The following is a 26,961-nucleotide window of genomic DNA, read 5'->3' on the forward strand; positions in this document are numbered from 1 at the left end:
GGCGTCGGAGAGGAACGACCCGGGCGGGGGCAGAGGGGGGCGCGGCGAAGGCGAGGAGCCGAGGAGGAGGAGGAGAAGAAAGAAGAGGAAGGAGCGCGCCGGCCGGGGTGCTCCTATTGTTCCGCACCTGCGCCGGCCGGGACACGTGGCGCCGCTGAGCCCCGCTCCTCGCCCCCCGTCACTTGACCCGCACGCAGTCGCCCGGCACCATGGGCAAGGGGGTGAGCGGCGGGGCCGGGCCGGGGCGGGAAGTGGGAAGTTCGAGGAACCGGACGGTGGCCGGTACCCCTTTCCCTTCGGCGAGGCTGCGCTTTGTGTGTGCCGGGCCGGGGCGGCCACGTCGGGCCGGGTGCGAGGGCGGCCGCGGCCGTTGGCGAGCGGCGCCGGTGCCGCCAGCCCCAGCAACGTGCGAGGGCCGCCGCCGCCGCCCGCGGGAAGGAAGAGCCGGCCGAGGGCGTGGCGGAGCCCGGGGCGAGGAGCCGGCGTCCCAAAGCCCCCGGCTCCTCCTGGAGGCCGTGTCTCCCCGACGAGGGGCCTCTCGTTCGCCCGCAGCCTCCGGGGCTGGTGTTATCTGGTGGCCTTGCGGAGCTGGGGAGGGAGCGCCGCTGCTCCCGGGGCTCCTGAGAGTACTTTAGACTTTCCTTGAGACACGAGGCCCGGCATGGGGGGAGCGGGAGAAGGGGAGCCCTCAGCGTTGTTAGGGCTAATTTGCCTGTTGGTAGCAGTGAGGGTGTGATGGGAGATGGTGGCAGAAGAGAGGCGGACCCGGCTGAGGTCTCCTGTTCTCTGGGGCGATAACTTGGTGCAGAAGGCTGTGCGGTTCCTGCAGCGGTTTTTACCCCTGGATCAGCATTGTTTCTTCTCATATAGGGAGGAGAAGTCTTTAGTTCAGACCGTATCTTCTAACTAAAGAAAAGTGCATGTGAAGGCTGTTGGGGGATGTTGTGCTCCAGCACCCGTGTGTGGAGCAGAAGCAGCTCTTGGCTTGTTCTGATTTCATTTTATGTCAGAAAACTAGAGACTAGTTTCTGGGGTTTGCTGCTTGGATATTTGTTTTTTCCAAAAACTTCGAATCTTTCCCGGTATGTCTTGCGTAGTTATAGGTGTGTAGGTTCGTGTTTACTTTTGGTTTAGCCGCATTCCTGTAAAATTCCCTGATTTCTCTGCTTCCTGAGGAGAGGCTGGCCGTGCGGGGCTATGGCAGCGGTGTTAGCCTGCTCCCTGCCAACAGGTGTTCTGTGCTTCCCGAGCGCTGTTCAAACATTGACTTGACTTTGTATTGTCCTCATCGGTGCAGTACAGCAGCAGCAGTGTTGACATAACTGCGTGAGTAGTAGGGAGAGCTGCAAGACCGTGCCTGAATGGAGGGTTGCTTGGAAAACGGGCTGTGTGGGGTGGGATTTCAGCACTTGTTCTGTGTATGGGGTTCCTTTTCCTAAGGAAGTTCTTCTGTTGCTTGGCAGCCCAGCCTGTTGTATTTAAGTCCAGTAGGCAACAGGGTGTATGGACAGTAAAATTCCTCTAGGAGATTAAACACTGAGGAGAGATCTGGCAGTGAGGGCAGTATTCTGAATCTTTTTTAAATGATCAGAGCAGCCTTTGAGTTGTGTGTCTATGCAGGACTGCAGCACAAAAGGCTTCAGGGGCTTCGCCTGCCTTGGTGGGACTAAGGAAAGGTACAAACGCCTTCCAATGTAGAAAGCTGTCTCGCTCCACTTCAGATTTCGGAGGTTGCATGGATAATAAAGCAATTAGCCTGAAACTGAAGCGCCGCCGCAAGGGATAATTCAGCGGGGATAATACGGCTGCCTCATGCTTTCTGGTAGCAAGTCACAAGATTTGCTCCTTCGGCGCTGAGAATGTGTGCGTGACTGGGGACCCCCTGGAAAACAGGCATGTGGGAGAGTGAGGCAGTGGAAAAGGCGGAGTGTGGATGCAACACTGAGCAGCATGTGCCTGCCCTGAGTTAGGGTGCCCAAAAGGGAAACTTCTTCCCCATGGGTGCATGATGGGATGGAAGAGGAAAAAAGAGCCTAAGTGTGAGAAAACAAGCTTCTTCTCTCTGTGGCTGTGAGGAGAAGCTGAGTCTGTTTTACTTTAAATGGTAATGGGGCAAGGGGAGGGCCAGCTGCTGCTCCGCAGCCCAGAAAGCAGATTATCCAACGAGGGGGGGTGTGTGGAGCGGAGGAAAGCACTCTGGATTTCATTCCTGTTCAGAGCCGACTGGAAGCTGGTGGTAGACAGCAGCGTGTTTCGCTCCATCTCCCTCACTGCACAGGCATTGCGTGGAGTTGGTGGTGTGTGCTTGGGGACATTTCTGGAGGTCAGCTTTGCCTTAAAGGCCATGAGGAGGAGATGTCCTTCATTTAGTTCGATTATTCTAACTAAAGCAAAGTGTGCCTGAAGCCTGTTGGGAACAGTAGTGAAGACTTTTTGAAGCTGGATGCTGTGATCAAGCACACTGTGTGGAGCAGAAACACCTCTTAGGTAGCTCAGATTTCCTTGAACCCCAGTTAAGGGCCTTTTCCCCCTGTCAGAAACTAGGAAGGTTTATTGCATAATGAAACCAGTTGAAGGGAAATAATGCAAATCAAAGCAATCCTTATCTGGTGCAATTAAAGAAAATCTTATATATTACCTTCCCCTTCCCCCATCCTATTCATTCCTTTATTACTATGGCTATTTTATGACAGTTCACTTTTTATTACTGTAGCTAGAGATAGTCCATTTTCCAAAGAAAACCCTGGGCTTAGTCAGCGCATGTTTCTGGAAAAACGGGAACACGGGCAGGGGCCTCTGCCAAGTGATGTGAGCTGTACAACCCTCTCCAGTCCTCACCTGCTGAGAGCTGCAGCTCATCCTTCACCCAGGCCTGTCCCAGGGGCAGCCTTCACCAGCTTGTCTAGGGGAAACCTGCGTCCAGTCCACTCCTCTTGATGTGTTTTCAGCTACTAGAGATGTCTGGAGTTGTGGTGACCATTTATTACGGGCAAAGAAGTGAGGAAGGCGACTCTTTGTAGTTGGCACAGCACCAAAAAACCCAGGATGGGCTACTCAGCTGTGCAGTGTAAAGACATTTGGAAAGCCCTCTCTGCTCTTGGGTCTTCACACAACTCCAGAGCAGTAGAGTTGTTTGTCCTAATACCCAGACAGTGTTTAAGGTGTGTGGGTGGTCCTTGTTTCATCCCGATTATTAAAAACTTGATTAGGTTTACATCTCTTCTCATGGGAGAGGAGCTTGTCCTTTCATAATTTGGGGAGCAGCAGACAGTGCACAATTAGCAATTACTAGCTGTTGAGTAAAAACTGCCTTGTACTGTCCTGGATGCTGAGAGTCTGATCAATTGATGCAGTTTAAATTTTTGATTCGAGATAGGAGATTGAAGACAGCTCTTGGGAGGGAGTAAGAAGGATCCAAAGAAGCTGTTCCATTTCTTGCTAGGATTACATAGGGTCATGGAACAGAGTTTCCAGTCCAATAGGCAGAGTGAGTTTTATGACTCATCTGGTTAATATATTTACTGTCTCATAAGGCAGCAGGACAGTAACTTTTCTGTTTTCTCTGCACAATTGATTATAATGACATAAGCACTAAAACAGACCAGGCCTCCAGAGACTGCATAATTTGTTTTGGCTCTTACTTGACATTTCTTGTTGGATTAGGTGATCTTAGAACAGGGTACTTCTGAGCTTGTCTGCTGATTTGTACCCCTCCTGTTTCCTGGTCAATCATGGCTTGTATTGAGAACATCAGCCTTGAATGGCTCAATTAGTCCAGAGCGGAAAATCATCAGCTGTAGCCGAAAGACAATAGGATTTTCTGGGGGATGTATAAAACTTCTTACACTGGTGTGTACAAATGTTGTGCTTAAGCCAGTGGAAAAAAAATAAATCTTGCATGGAAAAAAAAGAAGCTGCATTGTTTTTTTTTTCTGAGGCAGTTTTGATGAGTCAGTTCTTGGGCTAAGTCAAGGAACAGGGGTGACATTTCTGATGAGACAGACCTTCCTTTGTGTTCAGGCCATGTGATTAAATCGTGATAAGATGTGGATGTGGAGTACCACAGGCCTTCTTCTCTTTGTATAACAGGAAAAGAAGGGGAGAGCAGGGAAATCCTACAGCGCCGAGGTGGGATGAAAACCTCTTCCCCTGGCAGCCCAGCCAGCACAAGCCTTTGTTGAACTGATTGGGCTCATCTTGCAGGAAGGGAGGCAATGGCCCCGGAGGCACAGAACAGGGGCAGGACTTGGACTCTGAAGCGTGTGTCAAGTTCAGATTTGAATGATTGAGCAGGAAGTTCAGATTCTGCATTAAATGATCCTGTAACAGGAGCTGAAGCTGATTCTCCTGACTTACCTACTTACCTTTTCAGTAAGGGTGGGATGTAGTAATAAAGCAACAGAGGGAAATACTGAAAGTATTGTGCTTTTTTTTTTTTTCCCCAAGCTGGGGAATTGCTGACCTCCTCTGTAAGATAGACTCCACTAAGACCCAAATACTTGGGTGCTTAAAGCAACAAGTAACTCTATCCACTCTTTGTTCTGACTGGAGCTGATCACTGGGGTTTTTGGGTTTGTTGTTTTTGGTTGCTGGTTTTTTTTAAAGCAAATCATGCTTGAACAAGGGCAATGAGCCTTTTCATGTTTGCCCACTTGTAGATTGATTCGGCTGCAGCTGAAAAAGCCTAAGCTCTCCTATATTCCTGGGTTATTCACTGCCCCCAATGAGAAAATGGGTTTCTCACAGTAGTTTCAAAAAACCAGGAGGTTTTTAGATCACTTGCAAGCAGTTGCCAAGCTCTTCTTGTGGAGAAGGGGTGAAGCTGGAGGTGATGGAGTGGTCAGACAAGGCACTAGCTCCTTCACCTTCATTAGGAATCATTTCTCATCTCAAGCAGCAATCAAGAGGCATGTGTTTTGTGCAGGGCCGTGTTTGGACTTGTCTGCCATAGTTCCAGCAGAAGTCAAAGTTGTTTCCTTCAGAGACTGAAGGAGAGAGATGTTTGATGGTGGCTTTTTGTGAATTGCCCTGTGGCAAATTCCTGTGATGCAGGAATGCGAGGACCTTGCTGGTTTAAGCACCGTGGCTTTCACTTTTTTAAAGAAGGGAAATGAGAGTTTAGGTGCAGGGAAGAGAATGTCAGGAATGCTGACAGTCTGGAGTTCTGTGTCCTTTTCCTGGATCAGTGGAGGCAAATAGCTTTGCTCTGCTGTACTTACTAAAAACTGTTTCCATTGCACAGCTCCGCAGTGGCATGCAAAGCTTGCCTTTACTGAGCAGGGCAAGGGGAGACTTCTGTGCATGTGACTATGGCTATGTGTGTGACTGTGGCTGCAGAATGTTGCACACAGAGCTTTCTCAGCACAGTAATAAAAAACCTTGTCTAGATGTGACTGATGGGTTCTTTCAGAAAAGTAATGGTCATTCTTCTTTTTTTGGTGCAGTTTCACTTTTGGTTTTGGTTTGTACTTCTCCCAAAACAGATAATAATTTCCTGTGCTAGCTGCTCATCAGGACAGGTCTTGGATGCAAACAGTAGTTCCTGTGTCCAGGTCACTCAGGAATCCAGCTCTTAGGCATCCAGTTCGTGGTTTGAGGTGTTCATGCAAAGAACAAGCGAGGCAGTGCCTTTGAAACCTTTTCTTAATCTCATTAAAGATTTGACTCTGGTGCCACTAAGTGCTGTTTCATCTTAAAGTTCTTCTCAGAGATCTTATTAGGTGAAAATCTCATCACATAAAACTTGGCAGAGTGTGGGGATGTAATTGGTCCCACACAGAAGGGAACAGAAGATTAAATGATGTTTATGTGCACTAAGTCATAATTTGTTTGTCCTTGGATGCTTGTTTACCCCATTATGACTAGATCTAAATCTTTGCATGATTTCATGTAGAATTCACCATAATAAAAGTGACTAAAAATCCTACTGAATAAAGAGGCTTTAAGCAAATCATCTGCTCTGTGAAGTGTAAGCAGGACTAAGCACAGATTGAATCTGCAGAAGTGTACTGCTGCTTTGTATACCATTCTTGCTGCTCAAACTGCCATAAATTGAAAGCAGATTCCTGTTGTGTAAACTGGCCAGCTAGTTTGCCAAACTGAGAATCAAAGTGTTGGAACTTAGCCCCCAGAATAGACCGGCAGAGGTACCACCTCTTATTTATCTACAGTTGTTAGGCTGCTCCTCCTCACCAGAGGATGTGGAAGGCTGGGAGGGAGGAGGAGGAGGAGTTAATGTGCTGAAGGAAACATACGTTTGCTCTCAGGAATTGGTTTCTTCTGCTCTTCGTCACTTTTCCAGCTTGAGCCAGGGCTCACACGTCAAGACTGCCTGAGCAGTGTATAGCTTGCTTACCTCCTTCCTAGGCTTGTACAATGTCTGAGTCTAGTCTGTGTATTGGGCATGATGCCAAGCAGACTTCTCTGTTCACTAGCTCGTTTTTATTTAATGTAGTGGCATGACTGTTGTAGAATCATGTAGGTTGGAAAAGACCATTAGAGTAATTGAGTCCAACTGCTAACCCAGCATTGCCAAGTCCACCACTACATCATCTCTCCAAGTGCCACATCTACACATCTTTTAAATACTGCTGGTGACTCAACCAGTTTCCTGGGTATCCTGTTCCAGGGCTTGACAGCCTTTTCTGTGAAGAAATTTTTCCAAATAGCCAATCTAAACCTCTCCTGGCACAACTGGAGGTAATTTGCTCTTGACCTGTTGTTTCTTGGGAGAGTAAGCCAGCACCCACTTGGCTACGGCCTCCTTTCAGGGAGTTGCAGAGAGCAGTAAGGTCTCCCCTGAGCCTCCTTTTCTTCAGGCTCAACAACCTTAGCTCCTCATGGGACCTGTGCTCCAGACCCTTCCCCAGCTCTGTTGCCCTTCTGTGGGCACTCCCCAGCACCTCAATGTCCTCCTTGCAGTCAGGGGCCCAGAACTGGGCACAGCGCTCAAGGTGCAGCATCACCAGTGCCAGGCACAGGGGGACTGTCACTGCCCTGGTCCTGCTGGCCACGCTGTTGCTGACACAGGCCAGGATGGCATTGGCCTTCTTGGGCACATGTTGGCTCATATGGAGCCACTGTTGACCCCCAGGTTCTTTTCCACTGGGCAGCTTTCCAGCTGCTCTTGTCCCCACCTGTAGCTCTGCCTGGGGTTGTTGCGATGCAAAGGCAGGACTCAGCACATTGCCTTATTTAACCTTGTGTTAAACCTTGTGTTGTTTGTCTCAGCCCATCAGTCCAGCCTGTCCAGGTCCCTGTGCAGAGCCTTCCTGCCCTCCAGCAGATCAACCCTCCTGCCCCACTTAGTATTATCTGCAAACTGACTAAGGATGCGCTCGATCTGCTTGTCTGGATTACTGATAAAGATATTGAACAGGACTGGCCTCAGTACTGAGGCCTGGAGAACCCCACTCGTGGCCAGATGCCAGCTGGATGTAACTCTGTTCACCACCACTTTCTTGTTTCAACCCTCTAGCTGTTTTTTACCCAGCACTCAGTGCACCTGTCCAAGCCACAGGCTTGTCCAAGCAGCCTGTTTCTCCAAGAGAATGCTGTAGGAAACAGTGTCAAAGGCTTTACTGAAGTTTAGGTAGACAGCTTTAATAAACTGTAATAATTTTGTCTGCCTGGCAGTCTTGTGTGTGTATAGTTCATGTCTGCTGCTGTGGAATTTGACTGTAAGATGTTTCTAATAATGCTGAATCTTCCCTTGCAGGCTGGAAGAGACAAGTATGAGCCCACTGCTACATCAGAGCATGGCGGAAAGAAGAAGGGGAAGAAGGAGAGGGACATGGATGAACTTAAAAAGGAAGTTGTGATGGTAAGAGTGCAGGGCACAGAAAGAGCAGCTCTAAGGATGTTTGCAATGGCCAAAGCCCTGTCCCTAATCTGACTAAAAGAGAAACAAGCTGGTGTGCTGACAGTATGGTGTGACTGAAGGTGCTGATCTCCCTTCTCATCCCCTCTGTCCCCAAGTCAGATGTGCTGTGAGTGTTTCAGCATCAAGATGAGCACACAGTAGACCCTGGCAACATCAATTCTCAAAAGGCACTTGACACAGAACCTAAGTCTGTGCTTGCCTGCATTACCCATAGCACAGTATGGATGTATTTCCTCAGCTCTGCATAGCAGCATTACAGGCTTTATTGTGCTGTCATGTGAGTGGGACTGCTGTTTTCACTCCAGCTGAGGAGTGGAGGCTGCACAGCTCCATTTACTGCTGGCCTCTGCTCAGACTAACCTCAGTGTTACTCCTTCTAATCATGTTTTTGAGGCTGTGGGGAGTCTCTCCCATCTCCATCTGTGAAAGTTGGATGATGCTGTATCTGTCTGTGAGCATCATCTGGCTTAGATCTGCTGTCCTTAAAGGTGATGCAGATTTTGGTTCTGCTCAATGGGTTTGAGACTGCGCTTTAACATTTTTGACCCCTCTGTTAGGAAGAGGGGATTCTAAATATTGCTCAGATTACATTCTGTGTTCAGTAGACATGTGTACCTTAAGCATCTGCTCCTCCAGTGCAAGTTTTTAAGTGAGGCACTGCTCTGAACCAACTCAATCCAACTGAAAAATAGCCAGGCTGTGAAAAGAAGCCTCTTTAGGGAAAGAAACACTTCCCCCAAAGTAGTGCTTAATATGGCAGCACTACTTAAAAATGTGTGAAATTACAGGTTTAATCTTCAGTGCATTCCTACCTTCCCAACTCCTTTTTTTCCCATTCCTCTCTCAACCTCCCAAAAAAACCACCCACTGAGGTTTAACAGAATCTGCTGAGGGTGTAAGGACTGCACTGAAAGTCGTACTTTTTCAAATAAGTTTTCAAGTATCCAAATAGTCACAAGAATGCTAAAGATTAGACTATGCTGAATTCCAGAATGAGTTTGAGATTTCTCTTCACAGAAAGGATGAGCTAGAGTCCTGCTATCACACCATTACAGATAGGAAACCTGGGGTGGGAGGTGGAATTGCTGAGCTCTTTTCTCACATTCTTTTCTCTTCCAACCATTTGTCTTTCAGGATGACCACAAGCTGAGCCTTGATGAACTTCATCGTAAATATGGAACAGATTTGAATCGGGTAGGTAAACATTGTATTCCTTCCTTCTTTGCCCTGATCTGAAAAGAAACAGCCACAGCTCAGAGCATTTCACAAAGGGAGATCTGGGTGGTCTGATTTTGGTATGGTGTTTTTTTCTTTCTGTGCTTAATCTCCCCTCCTCCAGTTAAGTTTCTCGGGCTTTAGGAGAACTGTTGAATTCACAAATACTTCACTTTATCCTCCCACTGAACAACTTGACTGCAATACTTTAGCAACTTTGCTTCTGACAAAGTCACTCTTATCTGCCTCTGAGTCGTTCAAGGTCAAGTTGATTCTTGGTGTTATTTTTTTCCGGACGAGCATGTAATGAGGACAAGTGTTTGTTATGTTGCAAATATAGTCTAGAGAGCTAGCATATGGCCAGAGACTTAATGACGGCGAGTACCAGTTAAAATTCTGCCTTTCTGCACTAAGAGGTGTGCAAATGTCCTAGGCTACCTTAGAGTCCAGTGCAGAAGCACTGCAGTGGTTTTACACCTCTGCTGTTGTTTGCTTTGCTTAATGCATTTCTTGTGCATGATTGCATTTAGCATCAAGTCTGCTCTTTAAAACAGTACAGCGATTTGCATTTTTGTGTCCAAAATCTTGGCTTCTGAAAGCTGAACTTCCTGGAAAGCTGTTCCAACATGTCATCACTTTTATGGCCTCCAGCTTTCACTTGTTCCATAATTTGATGAGGGTGGATGGCGCTGTGCTGTTCCAAAGTCTGTGGCTGTAACCTTCTTGTCCTGCCCTTCTTCTGTGCTCGTAGGCACATGGCCTGCAGGCTCCTCAAGTGGCATTCAGCATCCTCTAGCTCCTGTTCTGGCATTCAGCTCTCACATGCTGCACTTGTGTTGTGGAACCCTGGCAGCTTTGGACATCTCTGTTTTCTGTTTGCAGTTCCTTGTTGCTGTGGTAGAACTTGAGCAAATTCAGACCTACCTTGTGCAGTTGGTCTTTGCACAATGCCTAAAAAGAAACCTCTCTTGTAGGGTTTGACTACTGCACGTGCAGAGGAGATCCTGGCTCGTGATGGCCCAAATGCCCTCACCCCCCCGCCCACCACTCCTGAATGGGTCAAGTTCTGTAAGCAGCTCTTCGGAGGATTCTCGCTCCTGCTCTGGATTGGTGCTATTCTGTGTTTTCTGGCTTACGGCATACAGAGCTTGATGGAGGAGGAGCCCAACAACGACAACGTAAGTAAAAATGTCTTTACCTCCAAGGCAGGCTGAGCAGCCTTTTGGGCTCAAGGCAGATTAACTTCCTTTAAGCATTCAGTCCAGAAGCTTTTCCCATAAGCACGGGAAATTCAATGTGTGAGCTTAACGTGCTTTGGAGTGCTTCCACATAATGAAATGAACAGGCAACTTCCTTTGTGTTGTGTTAACAACACTATCTTATGGACAGCCTTTGTGTTCAAAATGTTCAGAGACTGCAAGTACCTTCATGTTTGTGATGGGGCACTCAAATGCCAGGTAAATAATTTGGACAAACTGGAAGCCTTTCGGGCAGATTGTCCTCTGACTCACTTCTCTGCTCTTTGCAGCTGTACCTGGGTATTGTGTTGGCAGCTGTGGTTATCATTACTGGCTGTTTCTCTTATTACCAAGAAGCAAAAAGTTCCAAGATCATGGAGTCCTTCAAGAACTTGGTGCCTCAGGTATGGAATAAATAATTTCCTTGTTGTCTGGCAAGCCATAGCTTGTTTAAAAGTATGAATTGTTTTAAACATCATCTGCAATTGCAAGGGCCTGGCTGTTAATGTGGGTTACTAGCTCTTAATTTTGAGGGATCTGAGAGACTGCTCCAAGTAGCTATGCTAATAGGCCAAGGTAGTTCCTGAAAACCTCTGGGTTCCACCAGCTTGTTAACTATCATAGGACACTTTCTCTGTAGTCTGGGGAGTTCTATAACTGGTGTGATAAGCACTAAAGTTTGAATTCCTTCATGGACAATCTGGATCATAACTATCACACTGTCATGTTGGTAACAAGGAGCTTTAATATCAAGAAAAAAAAAATAACTTATTTTTCTTAAATAACATATATATCAGATATAAACACCTTAGTAAAAACCTTGTAGAAGCACAGCATAAAAGATTGTCAGATCTTTAGAGCCTTTTCCTAAGAATTGCTTTTGACACAGATTGTTTCTTCACTGCCTTTCAGCAAGCCCTTGTAGTCAGAAATGGTGAGAAGATGAGCATAAATGCTGAAGGTGTTGTAGTTGGAGATCTAGTGGAGGTAAAAGGAGGAGACAGAATTCCAGCTGACCTTCGGATCATATCTGCACATGGTTGCAAGGTACAGTAGTGACAAGTGACAGGCTGTTGGGAAACTTCATTCTGAAGGAGGATGAATTAGTCTTCTATGCTGTGAATTGGGGCTGGAGTGGAGGAGAAGTATGGGGAAAGTACTTAGTAGGCATCTCTCTGCTCATGTATGACAAAGTACTTTCTTTGTATGTAGGTGGATAACTCCTCACTTACTGGTGAATCAGAGCCTCAGACCAGGTCTCCAGACTTCTCCCATGAGAACCCACTGGAGACCAGGAACATTGCCTTCTTTTCCACCAACTGTGTGGAAGGTATGTGTGTCTCCTACTGCCCTGAGGTATGAGCAATGATACTGAGCTGTACAGATAAGCAGGGTGGAAGTTCCATCAAAGTCCTTGCCCATTCCAACTGCACTACTCTAGAGTGGGTAAAGACTCCACAGCACTGCTGGGTGTTTTGTTCTTGCTTCTTTCAGAGGAGCAGCTGTGTGGTGTGTCTTCCAGCCTGTTTTATTACAAGTAAAAAATGTTGAAGTGCAGATAACGTAGCATGAACCATGAGGTAGATCTGTATGAAGTACTGCAGCTGCAAGAAGCAGGAATGTCAGACGTGTCTGGCAGGACTTCTGCTGCACCTCTGAATATGGGGGTCTTTGTGCTGAAGCCCACCCAGGACATCTCTTCCACACCTACAGGATATTAAGCTGTGTTGTTTTTGTTTTCTCAAACCTATCCCTCCTCCAGGCACTGCCCGTGGCATTGTCATTAGCACTGGGGATCGCACTGTGATGGGCCGAATTGCCAGTTTGGCTTCTGGACTGGAAGGGGGGAAAACTCCAATTGCCATGGAGATCGAGCACTTTATCCATCTCATCACTGGAGTGGCTGTGTTCCTGGGTGTCTCCTTCTTCATCCTGTCCCTCATCCTTGAGTACACATGGCTGGAGGCTGTTATCTTCCTCATTGGGATCATTGTTGCCAATGTCCCTGAAGGGCTGCTTGCAACGGTTACGGTGAGTGAAGTTGGAAAAAAGAGTGAATTTGGTCCTTAAGGAAGTGGAGTGCTTTATCTCAGTGTGCATTCAGAGAGGTGAACACTGAAGTAATGGAAGGTGAGCGTGGAGGGTTGGGCTTTATAAGTTCAGTGTATTTTAACTAATTTCATGAATCAACATCGAGTTCTGCAGCAATTTCTCATAAGGATGGGGTCCCTAAGTTATACCTGCCCAGAAGCTTGGCACCATACAGCTGAAGTGAGCAAGACTAGGAGTTCTAAGTCCTGCCTTTTTCAGTGGCAATATGGGGTTTTCCTGCTACATCCAACAGAAACCCACATGCACATCAACCCTTCCAGTCCTTAAGGGCTGCCAGAGGATCCAGCAGGCTTCACTCCAGCCCCAGCTTTTGGTCTGGGATCTGTCACAGGTTTCTGGAAGTTTGGTGTCCCTAAGAGAGGTCGTGAGAGTATCTAGGTGTTCTAGGTGTATGGAGAGTGGTGGTAGACAGAAGAAAATGCTTCCCTGCTGCCTTAGGAGGCAGAGTAGCAACCAAGCCAGGAAGTGAATGGTTGGGAACTGGAACCAGATAACAGCCTCCAGCAAGAAAGTTAGCTGGAGTTGCTTTCTTTCTACCCTAGCAACTTGCAAGCCTTATCACCACAGCTAATTTAGGCCTGCTCATATGTGGCTTGCCTTCACCTATTTTGAGAACTCTTATAGTTAGGAGGTGGCAACTTTGACTGAAATGTTAGTCTGAGGCATGTTTCCTTCCTAATACACTGAGGAGTAGGAGGCTGAAGCCTGTTCTGGAGGTTTTGTAATGAGGAAAATGTCATTTAAACCTAGCACCTGAGCTGAAGTGTTGCTGTTTATTTTGCACTGTCAGGGTGAGCAAGGAGTTAGGCAATCACTGCAGGGCCTGGGAGCTGGTAGTTATTCCATGTGCACATTGAGTTGGATAGCAGTGTTATTACTGCACTAGTGCATCTAGCCTGACATCTTCTTTGTTGTCCCCAGGTATGTCTGACACTAACAGCCAAGCGTATGGCTCGTAAGAACTGCTTGGTGAAGAACCTCGAGGCCGTGGAGACCCTGGGTTCCACGTCCACCATCTGTTCTGACAAAACAGGCACTCTGACACAGAATCGTATGACAGTTGCCCACATGTGGTTTGACAATCAGATCCATGAGGCTGACACTACAGAGAACCAGAGTGGTAAGACAGCCTTGCTGTGCTTGAGGCATTTCATTAAAAAATGGCTGTTTCTGCGCCTGCCTGGACACTGGTACTTCTGAGAACCTGTGTTTGTAGCTCTTCAGTCCAAGTGATGATCACAATGCATGGATTTCTAATGTACAGTCTAGAATGAACATAAAAAAATTAAAATGACACATAGAAAGCTTTGGCACTGGACCATGATTCTGTTTAATCCTTAAACTCTGTTTAGCCTGCCTTTTGTGCAGAATTACTCCACTGGAATTTGAGCCTCTTGAATATTCAGCACCATATGTTTGTCCTGTACATAGAAATATTCACAAAGTACCTGCTTATCTTTGCTAAAATATATCTTGATGAAATTGCTCAATCTTAAGTCTGTTGAAAGTATGGACAGCAGAAGTGTTGGGCCTGATAATAATGACTTGAGGCTGGACATAGATGGCAAGTTCCCATGTGGAGCTAGATGGTTGTCTTTGGACAGAGGTTTTCCCAGAACATCCAGGTTGTGTTTACATAGTGCCAGCTATGCATGTAAGACTTTAGCAGGAAGTTTCTCCTAGTTGATAAGAATCTCAAATCTGTGCGCTGTACAACTGAGTGAAATGCTTATCTCTCCAAACTGTTCAGTACAACCATGAAACTCGGGAGTTTCCTAGCTGTTGTCTACCTTGTGAAATGCTGTGTTTGCAATACATTATTAGCATAAACATTTTCCAGTGGTGCTGCTGCACCCTGCCCTGAACCAGTCCAAAATGTTGTGCTTGTCTGCACTGCTTTAAAAAGCCACATTATTTAACACTAATGCAAAGTAATGAGCTATAAATAGATCTTTTGGAAGCCCTAGGCCTGGCAGTGGTTGGCTTGGCTGCAGTGAAAGTAAACCTAGAAGATTTCACTTAATGGAAAGTATGTTAGGTTATCGGTTAACTGTCTCTTCATCTCATTTAAAGCCAACTTAATAGCCAGAATGAGAGAGTTTCTTTATTTAAGCATTGTTCCTTTGGGAGCTATTTCCTCCAGTTCCTGGGTTGATAGATAAAGTGAGACAAGCTGGAGGTAGAACCCAGCATCCTTTTCTCAAGCCCTCTGAATGAGTGTTATCTGTCCAGAATTCCTTGGCTTTGTCAGTGTGTCCCTCTGTTGCTGCTGGATATGGCCATTACTGGAATCTTGAAAGCAGAGGTGTTCTCTTACACTGATGCTATCTTAAAATAATCAGTTCTTCATCAAGCATCTGGGAAGGGAGAAGGAATGAAAGAGATGCAGTGATGCTCTGAGTGTTTCCTGTTTGAGATAAAGGTTTCTTGGTCTTAAACCTGTGGGATTTTTCAGCTTATGTGACTTTCTTGAGGGGTGGCTTTTTGACACTCTTCCTCTGCTTCCAGGTGCTTCCTTTGACAAGAGCTCAGCCACTTGGACTGCTTTGTCCAGAATTGCAGGTCTCTGTAACCGTGCTGTGTTTCAGGCTGGCCAGGAAAATGTACCAATTCTCAAGGTGAGTTCCCCCAAAAAAATGTTGGTCTTGTTCCTCACCACCATCCTCTCATAGTGGTGGTGAGATTACATCCTGTGGGTCACATGAACCTGCAAAGTGGAGGTAGCTGTCACTCTTAACCTTTTCTGCAGTCTAGCACTCTTAGAGGAGGTGTGCTGTGGGCAGGGGAGATGGGATTGAAAAGGCATTTTTCCCACAGCAGAATCCCTGCCATCCACTGCCATCTACACTCAGTTTGGGAGGCCAGATACTTCGCATAGGGCTGGAAAATAACAGAAAGCTTTCCTAGGCATTTCCCAGTATCTGGTTGTTCCAGGAATTGCTATCTCTGGCATTTGTACACTTCAAAGCTACAAACACCTGGTGCTGGGAGAAGTAAACATCAGAGCAGGGGGAGCAGTGCTTGGGGGAGACTGGCTAGAGACAGTCTGCTCTCACTGGCAAGTCTCCTTGAGCTTTCACTGGTTCAGTGCTGGTGCAAATGCTGGCATAGCACCAGTTCACATTCCTCCTTCTGAACTGTGACCCAGCCAAGGCTGAAATTAATCGTACAGTGCTTATAATCTGTCAAGTATTAGTCATGTTGCTTAGTAAACTTATTCCCAGGGGTGTTCTGATGCAGTGGTAGTAGAGATGATGGAACAAACTATTTTTCCCCAGCACTCCTCTGACCATATCTTAAATCTACAAAATGTGACCTGAAGTTAAAGAGCTGGAGTTCTTCCTGTTTAAGGAAGGCTTGGGACAGGGAAGTTTTGAGAAGTCTTTAGATACCAAAAAATAGTAAAGAAATGGGGGGAAAAAATAGCTCACAGATAAGGAGAGTCCAGAAGGGCAAGAAACACTTGGTTTCAATTGCAGCAAAGAAAGCTCCACCAGGACATTGAGCACATACAGATCTCCTGGGCTGGGAACCCCCATCCCTACCAGTGCTAACCTTTATGGGGAAGGGACAGATCAAATTTCTCCCAGTGCCTTGATAAGCTGATGTTATCTTGGAGTGGGGGGGCACATGGAAGTTTCTGTGTGTATGTAGTCAGTCTTCATCTCACATTAGCTGTTCTTCATGGCAAGCAGCTTACAGTAGTTCTCAGATTTGGCTTCACTTGGACTGACTGTACCTGGTTATGTGACTTTCTCTAACCCTTTTAAAGGGCTTCTTGACTTTGTCACAAGAAGACTGCTGCTCTCTAAAGATGGGAGGCCTGGCTTTCTGAAATGTGGTACTTGTTGGTACTAGATAATAGAATTATTTATTCTTTGCTTTCGTATAATCTTATGTAGAAGCTGGGACTGGACTGTGGTGAATTTACACTTAAAATCTGTTTTAAATATCCAGTCTTCTGTGGTTGTATGTTTTGATAGTTGTCTTTTTTCCTCAGCGAGCTGTGGCAGGAGATGCCTCTGAGTCTGCACTTCTGAAATGCATTGAATTGTGCTGTGGTTCTGTCAAGCAGATGAGAGAAAGGTATCCCAAAGTGGTGGAAATACCATTTAACTCTACCAACAAGTACCAGGTAAGCAGGTGTGCTCTTGAAAGGAGAGCTGCTGTGTGAAGTGCTTGTGTGAATTTGTACACAGTTTGCCTGAAAACTTGTTCTGGCACCCAAATCTTGTCTAGCCATTACTTGCTTGAAGACTGTTCTATAAATCTAAGTTTACCATATTTGCACCTGTGGGAGCTGCACTGACACTAAGGTGTTAGCTGCTAACAAAGGATCAGACATGCTCTCAACCTTTGTAGCAGTAGTGCACAGAGCATGGAGTAACTCAGATCTGGGAATAGGAGTGAACTGCTGGGAAGTGACCTTAACAGGTGACGCTTGAATGCAGAACAGGTCATTACAACACCTGCAGTTACACATTAATGCCAAAGAATGCTCAGATTCCTTAGTTTGTGAACCTCTTTAAAGTGTGGGTAAATGAAAACTAGAGCAGAGTATCATGAATGGCCCTGAGCTGCCATAGTTGCAGAACACTGATGTTGATTACTGCGTCCTTCACAGTACATGTTCATGGAACAGATTCATTTCTTCCACCCATAGCTGTCTATCCACAAAAACGCTAATCCATCAGAATCCCGTTACTTGCTGGTGATGAAGGGAGCTCCAGAGAGGATCTTGGATCGCTGCAGCACTATTCTTATCCATGGCAAAGAGCAACCACTGGATGAGGAAATGAAAGATGCTTTTCAGAATGCCTACCTTGAGTTGGGAGGCCTTGGGGAGAGAGTGTTAGGTAAGGAAAAACAGCCTGATTACCTTGGAAAAGATTGGTCCTTCATGTTCCTGTGCAGTCCTCACAGATTAAGTGAAGGGTCACTCTGTTCCTGCAGTGTAACCATAGAATTAAGGTCACTTCAGCAATCCATGTAGGGACAGTCTTGCCTTTAATCTAAAAGTCAGCCTGCAGGGTCTGGTCTGTGAAGTCAGCAGCGAAGTCATGTAGATCAAAATGCAGCAAAGCATTTGGGACCTTCCATGGGACCACACAGTGTTGGGTTTATTCCACTGCACGGGAACCAGGCTGTGTCTGGGCACCTAGCCACAGCTGGTAGCTATCGGGATAGGAGCGTGACTCCTGTCTCAACAGCCCTGGCTAAACCTCTGCCTAAGCTGCCCTGTTATTCTTGCACAGCTGTTTGCAGAAGCAGTAAGTGTTCACTCTCTGCCTCCTGATGTGTAGGAACAAAGTAAATGTGGGTTTGATGTGTTACAGGATTCTGCCACTTGGCTCTGCCTGATGATCAGTTCCCTGAAGGCTTCCAGTTTGATACGGACGACCTCAACTTCCCTGTAGAGAAACTCTGCTTTGTAGGACTGATGTCTATGATTGACCCACCTCGTGCTGCTGTGCCGGATGCTGTTGGCAAATGCAGAAGTGCTGGGATCAAGGTAATTTATTCCTGGGTTGAAAATCACCTCACTTCATACCTGGGGAAATAAAGGGCTTCCTTGACCTCTTGTATTACTGTAATGTGAGTGGATGAAGGAATTGATCAGGATTTAACTACTGCTACTTCAGGCTTAATTTCCAAGTTAAATACAAATGGTTGTGTGTTCATGAACTGAAAAATGAGTGAAACTCCAAACTGCTAGGGCCCTGGCAGGTGCTGAGAGCATGGTGTCCCAAAGCACATGATTTGGCTTAGAGTGCCACAGTACTGACTAAAATGAGAAGGAAGCACAGGCTGGAGACAGAACTAGCTCCATTAGCTCAACATGGGCAATTTCTCGTCTTCTATCCACCTCAATCCCTTGCATAGTGGTAGCAGGTTACAGGCTGCACCTCAGACTTGCTCTGCACTAGGGCTCGCAAGTAGAACAAAAGACGTGTGGCCTTTCCAGTGTAAGGGACTCTGCCTTTAGGGCAGTGCTGCTCTGCAGGGCAGGCAAGGCTTCCATGGCAGTCTGTTTGCATTTCAGGTTATCATGGTTACTGGAGACCACCCAATCACAGCCAAAGCCATTGCCAAGGGTGTCGGCATCATCTCCGAGGGCAATGAAACAGTAGAAGATATTGCTGCTCGACTCAACATTCCTGTCAGCCAGGTCAACCCTAGGTAATGTCTGCTGGGAAAGGCCAGACCTGTTCAAAGAATTCTGCATTTGCCTCTCTCCTTGCCTTGGATAATCCCTCAGCATCTCCCCTCTGTACACGAAAAGATTGGCGTTTGCTTAGCTCAGCATATTGTTGCTCTGCAATGTGTATCATGAGTTATGTGAAGAATGCACAAAAGATTGCATTAAATGTGCGTGTCTTGTGTGTGGGAAATACTTAAGAGTAAGACTGTAGGAGAGCAAAGGGAGCAGGATTTATGCCAGGTAGAGGAGTTGACACTAGTGTGTAGCTACAAGCAGAATAAATGTAAGAAGGGAATTCCTTCCTCTTAAGGGTTAATGCTTGTCTTCATAGCCTAGCTGGGACTGAGGCATCCTCAGAAAATGTGCTTTGGCATAAGTAGGCTGTTTGCAGAATGGCTGGGCTGTCTGCATTGCTTAGCTTGACCCAGCCTGTGTTTGGGCTGGAGGACAGCCATGTAGCTTATGAACTGTGAATAGAGACACCCTGTGAAATGAAATTGCTTGGGGTTTTTTTTTTTGGTTGGTTCTTTTTCTTTTTAGATTTTGAGGGTAACTTCAAAACCCAGCAGTGCAGGCTGGGGTTGGCCGGGCTCTGTGACTGAGCAGGTCAGCAGCTGGCTCTAAGGGTGGGGAAGGAATTTCCCTGTCTAAACTGGGTGATGTCAAGAGCTGTGTGGACAGTCTCCTAGACCTATAAGGGATGGTATGCTGGGCTGGAGAGAGATGGTATTTTGCTGCAGCATGTAGGGTACCAAACCAGTCTAAATATAACATTGCATGCTTTTGTGGCCAAAGGGTGTAAATTAGTTGGAACTTGCATGGTGTGAACACTCTGTGAGGTACCATGTGTCACCAGTCACATGGTCATCAGTCTATTGCAAAAAGATTGCCTGCTGAAGACAGCAGCATCTCTTGAAACCTTGGAAGCTAACTACCTGAGCCAGGAGTTCCTTTTTTTTGAGAGAGGCTGAGATTTGTGGGAACAACTAGTCTTTGCTTTGATGCCTTTTAGAAAGCTATGGAAAGAATTAATTTGCTCATGAGGGTTTTTGTCTGTTGCTTGGTTCTGTTTTGTTGTCTTTTTCTTGGTGTTCCTCATCTGCCTCTCAAAATTTTGAGCATCCAACCTCTGTGCAGAGGCTGCCTGGAGATTAGTATTTAGTCATAGCAGAAGTTGGTCTTTCTCAGAGCACTGAAGAACCTTATTTTTATGGGGCAAGTTCAGCTAATGAGAAACTTACTGCAAAATAAAACATACCTTATCTTGTTTTCAGGGATGCCAAAGCTTGTGTGGTTCATGGCTCAGATTTGAAGGACATGACTAGCGAGCAATTGGATGACATCCTGCTTCACCACACAGAAATTGTCTTTGCCAGGACATCTCCTCAGCAGAAGCTTATCATTGTGGAAGGCTGCCAGCGACAGGTAAAGAGAGGGAGAGTAAGGATGTCATAGTAGAGAAGTGCCCAGACATTTATATGTAAACTACCAGGCTGTTCTGCTGTTGAAGTGCTAGGGCTAAGTCTCCTCAGTGCCCTCATGTAAAGAGCCAGATTAAATCTGTCTGTCAGCAGCCTTCAGCTGCTGATGTCAGGCTGCTCTACAATACATAAATATAAGGGTCTGACAGGAAAACATCTTCAGTTTGTACTGAGGCTTTCTTTTGATCCTAGGATGTTCATTAGTAAACTTAATTCCTAAATTCTCTGGATGTGCTTGGGAGAGGAGGATCCAACATGCTCATGTGTTGTCCAGTATCTCCTTTCAAGAGAGCAGCATGGTTCCCTTGATGAGCCTGATCAGAACAGGGAAAGGGTGAGGGGAGGGCAAGGAGGAACTGAGGTCTCTTTTACAGCAAGGTGAAATAGTTTTTTGTGCTTCATCTGTAAGGTAGGAGAACACTTTTCTGCCAAAAACATGTCTTACGTGATGATTTCAGTCTTGCTGTTCCTCTCTTTGTGACTAGGGTGCCATTGTAGCAGTCACAGGTGATGGTGTGAATGATTCCCCAGCCCTGAAGAAGGCTGACATTGGTGTTGCTATGGGTATTGCTGGCTCAGATGTCTCCAAGCAGGCAGCTGACATGATTCTCCTGGATGACAACTTTGCCTCCATTGTCACTGGGGTTGAAGAAGGTGAGTCTATAACTTGTGTGCAGTGCTGGTAAAGTAACATGCTTCAGCATCCCCTCTGAAATAGAGGCACCTGGGGGGGTCTTTGAGCTTGCTTCCATGACAAGAGTTTTCAAGGAGAGGAGCACTTTTCCTTCTCCCTTCAAGGTTTTATTTCTTTCCATGGGTGTTCTGCATGACCCTTTGGGGATGGGTAAGAGTAGGAAGCAGCTGAGTAACAAAAGCACTTTGTGCTGTTGCCTAACACGTGACCTTACAGTCATCTCTGCCAGCTGAGTGTGACGTTTTCCTCCCTGATGGAGAAGTAGCTCTCAAACAGGAGCAGAACAGAGGGTCCTCCAGGGGCTCTTGATGTCCAGAAACCAAGGCTGTATGCAGTGAGCCCTGAGTGCTGTGACCAAAGTGTCACTGTCCACAGGTGTTGTGGTGCGTGGAGCAGTCTCACCCTTACATACGAGAGAACCCTTTAATTTGCTGCAGTAGCATTTTGCCATTTGGTGTTAGCACTGAGGCTGCCTGTGAGCTGCTTGGCTGCCTTCTGCTGACAAGTGAGAGTTACCCTGCGCTCTCTTCCTTGCCCCAGGTCGTCTGATCTTTGATAACCTGAAGAAGTCTATTGCCTACACCTTGACCAGTAACATTCCTGAAATCACGCCGTTCCTGATCTTCATCATTGCAAACATACCCCTTCCTCTGGGAACAGTCACCATCCTCTGCATTGACTTGGGCACTGACATGGTGAATGTGGTTTTTTTGTCTCAAGAAAAAATGTGCATGTTCTTAGGTACCCTAAAGAAAGGACAGGTGGAAGGAAAATGCTTAAATAATTTCCTCTAGTGTTCTGATTTAAAGTAAGGGACCATCTGATACTCCTTTTATTCACATTCATCTCATGGCTCTTGAGTCTGAGGATCTTTCAGCTCCTTGTAAGGACAAACTGGGGAAAGGGAAGGGGGTAAGGTCCTTTTGGAATATCCCTTTTGTTGGGGAGTGTTGTTTCTGGCACTGAGTACATGGGACAGGGAAAACTCAATACAGTGGAGAGTTGAAACTCTTCTAAGAGCAGTCTGCCACCCTCAGGTCCCTGCTATCTCCCTGGCATACGAGCAAGCAGAGAGTGACATCATGAAGAGGCAGCCCAGAAATCCCAAAACAGACAAGCTGGTGAATGAACGGCTGATCAGCATGGCCTATGGGCAGATTGGTAAGCTGCTCTGTTTTCTCTGGCACCAGTTTGAACTTGGTGGTAGCAGGGGTTGTACACACTCTTGAGTCAGTGACTGCTCTGCTTATTTTGGTAGGGTTGAGGTTTGGGGTGTGTAAACCAGAACCTCAGGCTGTAAAGAACTTGCAATGATTCTTCCCCCATGGCTTATAGCGGTGGCTTGTGCAGCTTGATCCATTGAATCGCTTTCACAGTAATTTTGTTTAATTGCACAGCGCTGTAAAGGAACTGGCTGGCAACCAGCTCTCCTCTGGTTCAGACTTGTTCAGCAAGAACATAGATCCCATTGTTAGTTTAATTAGAAGTAAAGGATTCTCTCCAGCGTATCCCTAAACACACAGCATTAGGAGCTTTGATTAAAGGCAACTACAGAGATGTGCCCAGTTCACAGGATGGGAGCTCAGGCTTAATTGCAGCAGACCTTGGGAACCTTCTTGACTGCATTTTGCAAGGGTTGGGGGTGGGCAAGGCATAATAAGAATACAAAGGGAGTTTTATCTTGTGTCCTTGAGTATGGTGCCATCACAGCAAAGGGCCGGAACAGAAGTAACTCTGTACAAAGTTGGGGGCAGAAGCTGCTCAGCAAAAGGATTACAGCTGAGTTTGATGTTAGTGTGAACTATTTCTACAGCTGCTGCTTGGGACATAGAGCACTGCAAGGAGTAATTTTTAAGGTGGTTAGGGTTGCCTACAAACTGTTGTTCTGTTATAATTGTTCTGCACAGTAGCCTCATCAGTTTTATCATCCTTTCTTACCTGTTTAGGTATGATCCAGGCCCTTGGAGGTTTCTTCACCTATTTTGTAATCATGGCAGAGAATGGGTTCTGGCCTTCTGGCTTGCTAGGGCTCAGAGTTCAGTGGGATGACAGGTGGATTAATGATGTGGAAGACAGCTATGGGCAGCAATGGGTGAGTTTTGAGGCACAGCCTAGAGGCTGCCAGGCAGAATATTAACATCTGCTGAACCTGATGTGAGCACCAGAGAGCAAAGGCAGTGTGTCTGAACAAATGTTCTCTGCTTTGTCTTCTTCCTAGACCTATGAGCAGAGGAAAATAGTGGAGTTCACTTGCCACACAGCCTTCTTTGTCAGCATCGTGGTCGTGCAGTGGGCAGACTTGATCATTTGCAAGACTCGGAGAAACTCTGTCTTCCAGCAGGGGATGAAGTAAGTCAGCCTGTCCATGGAGAAGATTGAGAATTGAACTCTGTGTGTTCTCCGGCGCACAGCACTCTAGTTCTTCATCCCAGCAGTGTCTGGGTGTTTGGGCAGAAGTCTTGACCAAGACTGCCTTGGTAGTGGGTAAAAGACTGGGTGCTCTCTTATGGCACTTTGTTGGCAGGCTGAGACACTGAGACAAAGAAATGGTGGCTGCTGTTGGCATTGTCTGTTGGCATTGTCTGTGGAAGCTAGCCCACCTCACTAGCCCACAGACACTCCAGCACACAGCCTTGATCTCCTGATCTTGTACATCAAGAGATCTCATGGCATAAACTCCAGCTGCCTCCTGAATTTGTGATGAAAGTAATTGCTGGTTGATTTGATAATGAGCTGTCTCTGAAAAGACTTAAAATACCATCATGGTAACTCTGCAGTTGGCTTGGATGGATGGCCTGGTGGTCCCCACCTTCTGGGCTGGACTGGAATGTCTGTTTCCATTCACTCCCATGTGGCAGCTAGGTTGTTTTTTAGGAGGTAATCTCTGAAAGTACTTTGTTCTTGACTTCTTTCCTGTCTCTTCTAGGAACAAGATCTTAATATTTGGTCTCTTTGAGGAGACTGCTCTGGCTGCCTTCCTGTCCTACTGCCCTGGGATGGATGTTGCTCTAAGGATGTATCCTCTGAAGTAAGTTGCATCATGCTTTTTGTGTAACAGATTGTACCACAGAACAATAGTGCTTGTGTGGGGAGATGGATAAAAGTAGTTGTGAACCAGTGGAGCATCAAACCTAGTCTTAAAGAGTTCAGGTTAGAGGGTGTCTGTGATCCTTTGCTGTCCTGTGGCACACGGGGTTTTTTTTTCACTGTGTGTGGAATGTTTATGAGGAGCCTCCTGTTCAGTGCCTCACTAAAAATCAGTGATAGAACTTCAGTACCAGTGTGCTCTAGTGCAGCTGCCTCTTGCACTTATTTCCTGGTGTATTTTTATGGGAAGGGTACTGCACCTCCAAAGAAAGCCAGTGGCGTTGTGTGATTCATAGGCCAGATGACTCCTGGGTACTGAAGAACTGCTGATGACGTCTTGTGCTTTTTTCCTACATCCCTTGGGAAGAGAACAAGTAGTAAAGTCTTTTAAAAGCTGCTGCGTAGATGCAGATGACCAGTTGATGCACACTAACTTTCCTAATGGTTGGGAAGGTGCCAATATTTCAAGTGTTGCTCAACAGCATTGCAACACTTCATGGCAGAGTTTAGTCTTAAGCCAGAGGACTGTTCAAAGTTTAAATGTCATGAAATCTTCATGGAAAAAAAAATAAATCCTGGTACATCTTGCATTCCAAGAGTTGGGTGCTGAAGTGTGAGCGTTTCCTAACAGGAAAGCTGGCCTCTGCCCAGTGCCTGCAGCAGCTGGATGTTAGTATGTGTAAATCACGAGGGGAAACAGTACAGTTCCAGCCAGCAAGGCTCTGGGCACAAAGGTTGTGTACTTAGGGGAAGTATTGCTTGATTGGTAGGTGGGGAGGTGCTGGTACAGAGATGAGCAAAGGTGCCATGACACACCTTGTGTTGGAATTATTATCCAAAAGTGAATTAATCTATTGCAGCAGAAAACCTGGTAGTAATTCTTGGCTTGGAGGATTCTTGACTGAACTGGCAAGCTGGGTCATGCCAGCCTTCTTGCCCTCGAGTGTGCCATCCAGTCACAGCTGTGCCAGGCCAAGAGCATCTCCATAGCCCGTGTTCTCACTGTCTCCTCTCCCAAACAGGCCGACCTGGTGGTTCTGTGCTTTCCCATACTCCCTCCTCATCTTCGTGTATGATGAAGTCAGAAAGCTCATTATCAGGCGCAACCCTGGCGGTAAGAATCTGCTGCTCACCTCTGTGTTCCCTTCCCCACCTCTTCATGCTGCTGAGTTCTCCAGAAACCCCAGCAAAGCTTGGGGACCCCTGAACACTATTTGGGGCTGTATTTTGCTGTGTTTTCCCCTTCCTCAACATTAATTGTGCAGTTAGTTCAAATTAAGGCCTTCTTGCTATCTCTACATTCTTTCCCATTATATAAAAGTATAGATGCGCTGAAGTAGATGGAAAAGACTGATTAATGCTTGGATAGCTCTAGAAAGCTGGAAGAGTTCCTGAAAGCTGGAGAATATAAATTTGGCAAGATTTCCCCATTGTGGCAGGTCACTTATTAGCTCAGGTGCTACAGTACAAGTTTTCAAGAACCTAGAAGGAGCTCTCATGAGCCTCATACTTGGTTTGCCTTGAGACTAACTCTGCTTTCTCCCTCCTTTTCCTTCAGGCTGGGTGGAAAGAGAGACCTACTACTAAAAAGTACCTGTAAAACATTCCACGCACAGCCCATGCCACCTCTCCACCATCTCCCCTGTGTGCATACTTCATCTTTGCAAGAGCAGTACTGTGTCTGAGCAGGAGTGAGCTGAAAACTAAAGGAAACATGAAGAAACATGGACTGGAGGAGAAAGCAAGGGGGAGGTTGGGGTGGGGGGGAAGTGTCCGACCATCAGTCCAGGGGGATGAGAGTTTGAGTAGTTTTATGTGCCTTTATGTTTTTGTAAAAGGAAACCGAAGATTTTATATGTGGATTTTTACAAATAAAGATGGATTATAAGAGGATGCCCCCACATGGTCTTAGGTGAATGTTTTTCTCGAGGCAAAAACTGGTTCAGGGCAGCCTCTCCACCCTGGCTTAGGGTGTGGTGGTGAGTGCAAGGGTTAGTCCCTGGCTTCCTGTTTTTGTAATAGGGAAGCAGAGCTGCTTGACCCACAGACAACAGCATGTGTAAAAGCTCATTGCCTAAAGTGACAAACTGCTGCCAGCACTTGGATCTCACAGCTCAGGAAGCTTCCTTGGCTGTGCATCTTGGCTTCTTTGAGCAAATGGAGCATTGAGTGGAGAGAAGAGCTGGCCTGCCTTAAGGGGCTCTATGCTGGGTTCTGACTGAGAGCAAGCTTCCACTGACTGGCACTTGGATCCAAGCAGCCTTGTTCTCAAAATCAACACCGATTTTTTTGCTTGCTTAGCCAAGCAAGGGATAGTGTTTCCTGGTGACCTCTGTGCATGGCACATGCCCTGTCCTCATACTGACTCGTGCCTCCTGTGGAATGAGGGCAGGGGCTGATCATGGATTCTGCATCCTCCACTTTTGAGGAAGGCATTGCTGTTGTCTGGGGTCTGAGCTGCCTCTGTGAGCTGAAGTGAGTCATGCTGCTTCCCTCTGAGTATCTAACCTTTTTCCTGTATGCTTTGATTTACTGTTAATGCCTGTATGGCTCTCTTTTGTGAGAACTCTGTCAGAGAGCTGGCCTTTTGCATGTGGGCAGTCACCATGAAGTCCTAACTATTCATTGCTCCTCGTGCTGTTATGCTAAAGGAAGCTGGAGATGCTTCAAGCCCTGTTCCTGAACTACTGGCCTGTGCCCCTCTTAGATATGTGTCTATCTCTGCAAAGGATCACTAAACCACAGCACTGAAAGGCTCTGCAATTAAAACTCCATGTTGTCATCCCTCTTTCCTCATAAATTTTTGGTTTTTTAAGGTGGTGTTTTAAAGCTGGGTTGCTTACCTCATGTACTGAGCAATATAAACTCAGAAAGCACTAGGGAGGGAAAAAATCAGAAGTTGAGGGTGGCAACTGTTTCACTTTGTCTTGGACACGCTACTGTGGAACCCCCAGTTGGAGATGATTAAAAATAATAATAAAGTCTTCCAATTGTTGGAGTCTGCCCATGCTAACAGTTGAATTGATGCAACTGAGCGTGCGGTGATCCCA

At 46.4% G+C, this 26,961-nt stretch overlaps 1 protein-coding gene across 1 annotated transcript; it reads left to right on the plus strand.

Annotated features, from left to right (window-relative positions):
* Positions 1 to 26,909, plus strand: ATP1A1 (ATPase Na+/K+ transporting subunit alpha 1). The gene is made up of 23 exons (XM_063148382.1): positions 1 to 221; positions 7,718 to 7,822; positions 9,017 to 9,076; positions 10,072 to 10,275; positions 10,626 to 10,739; positions 11,248 to 11,382; positions 11,548 to 11,665; positions 12,098 to 12,366; positions 13,369 to 13,567; positions 14,956 to 15,065; positions 16,448 to 16,582; positions 17,111 to 17,303; positions 17,784 to 17,959; positions 18,491 to 18,627; positions 19,924 to 20,074; positions 20,616 to 20,784; positions 21,365 to 21,519; positions 21,862 to 21,985; positions 22,771 to 22,916; positions 23,043 to 23,173; positions 23,751 to 23,852; positions 24,934 to 25,025; positions 25,470 to 26,909. Exons 1-23 carry the CDS (start codon positions 210 to 212, stop codon positions 25,496 to 25,498), a joined length of 3,066 nt encoding a protein of 1,021 aa, XP_063004452.1. The 5' UTR covers positions 1 to 209; the 3' UTR covers positions 25,499 to 26,909.
* The last annotated feature ends 52 nt before the right edge of the window (positions 26,910 to 26,961 follow it).

This window comes from Melospiza melodia, chromosome 2 (assembly GCF_035770615.1).
Source record: "Melospiza melodia melodia isolate bMelMel2 chromosome 2, bMelMel2.pri, whole genome shotgun sequence".
In the NCBI taxonomy this organism is placed as follows: Eukaryota; Metazoa; Chordata; class Aves; order Passeriformes; family Passerellidae; genus Melospiza; species Melospiza melodia.

Coding starts and splice junctions, on each gene's coding strand:
- ATP1A1 (XM_063148382.1), top strand. Junction 21,520..21,861: donor TTGACTTGGGCACTGACATG/GTGAATGTGGTT, acceptor TGCCACCCTCAG/GTCCCTGCTATCTCCCTGGC. Junction 21,986..22,770: donor CATGGCCTATGGGCAGATTG/GTAAGCTGCTCT, acceptor TTACCTGTTTAG/GTATGATCCAGGCCCTTGGA.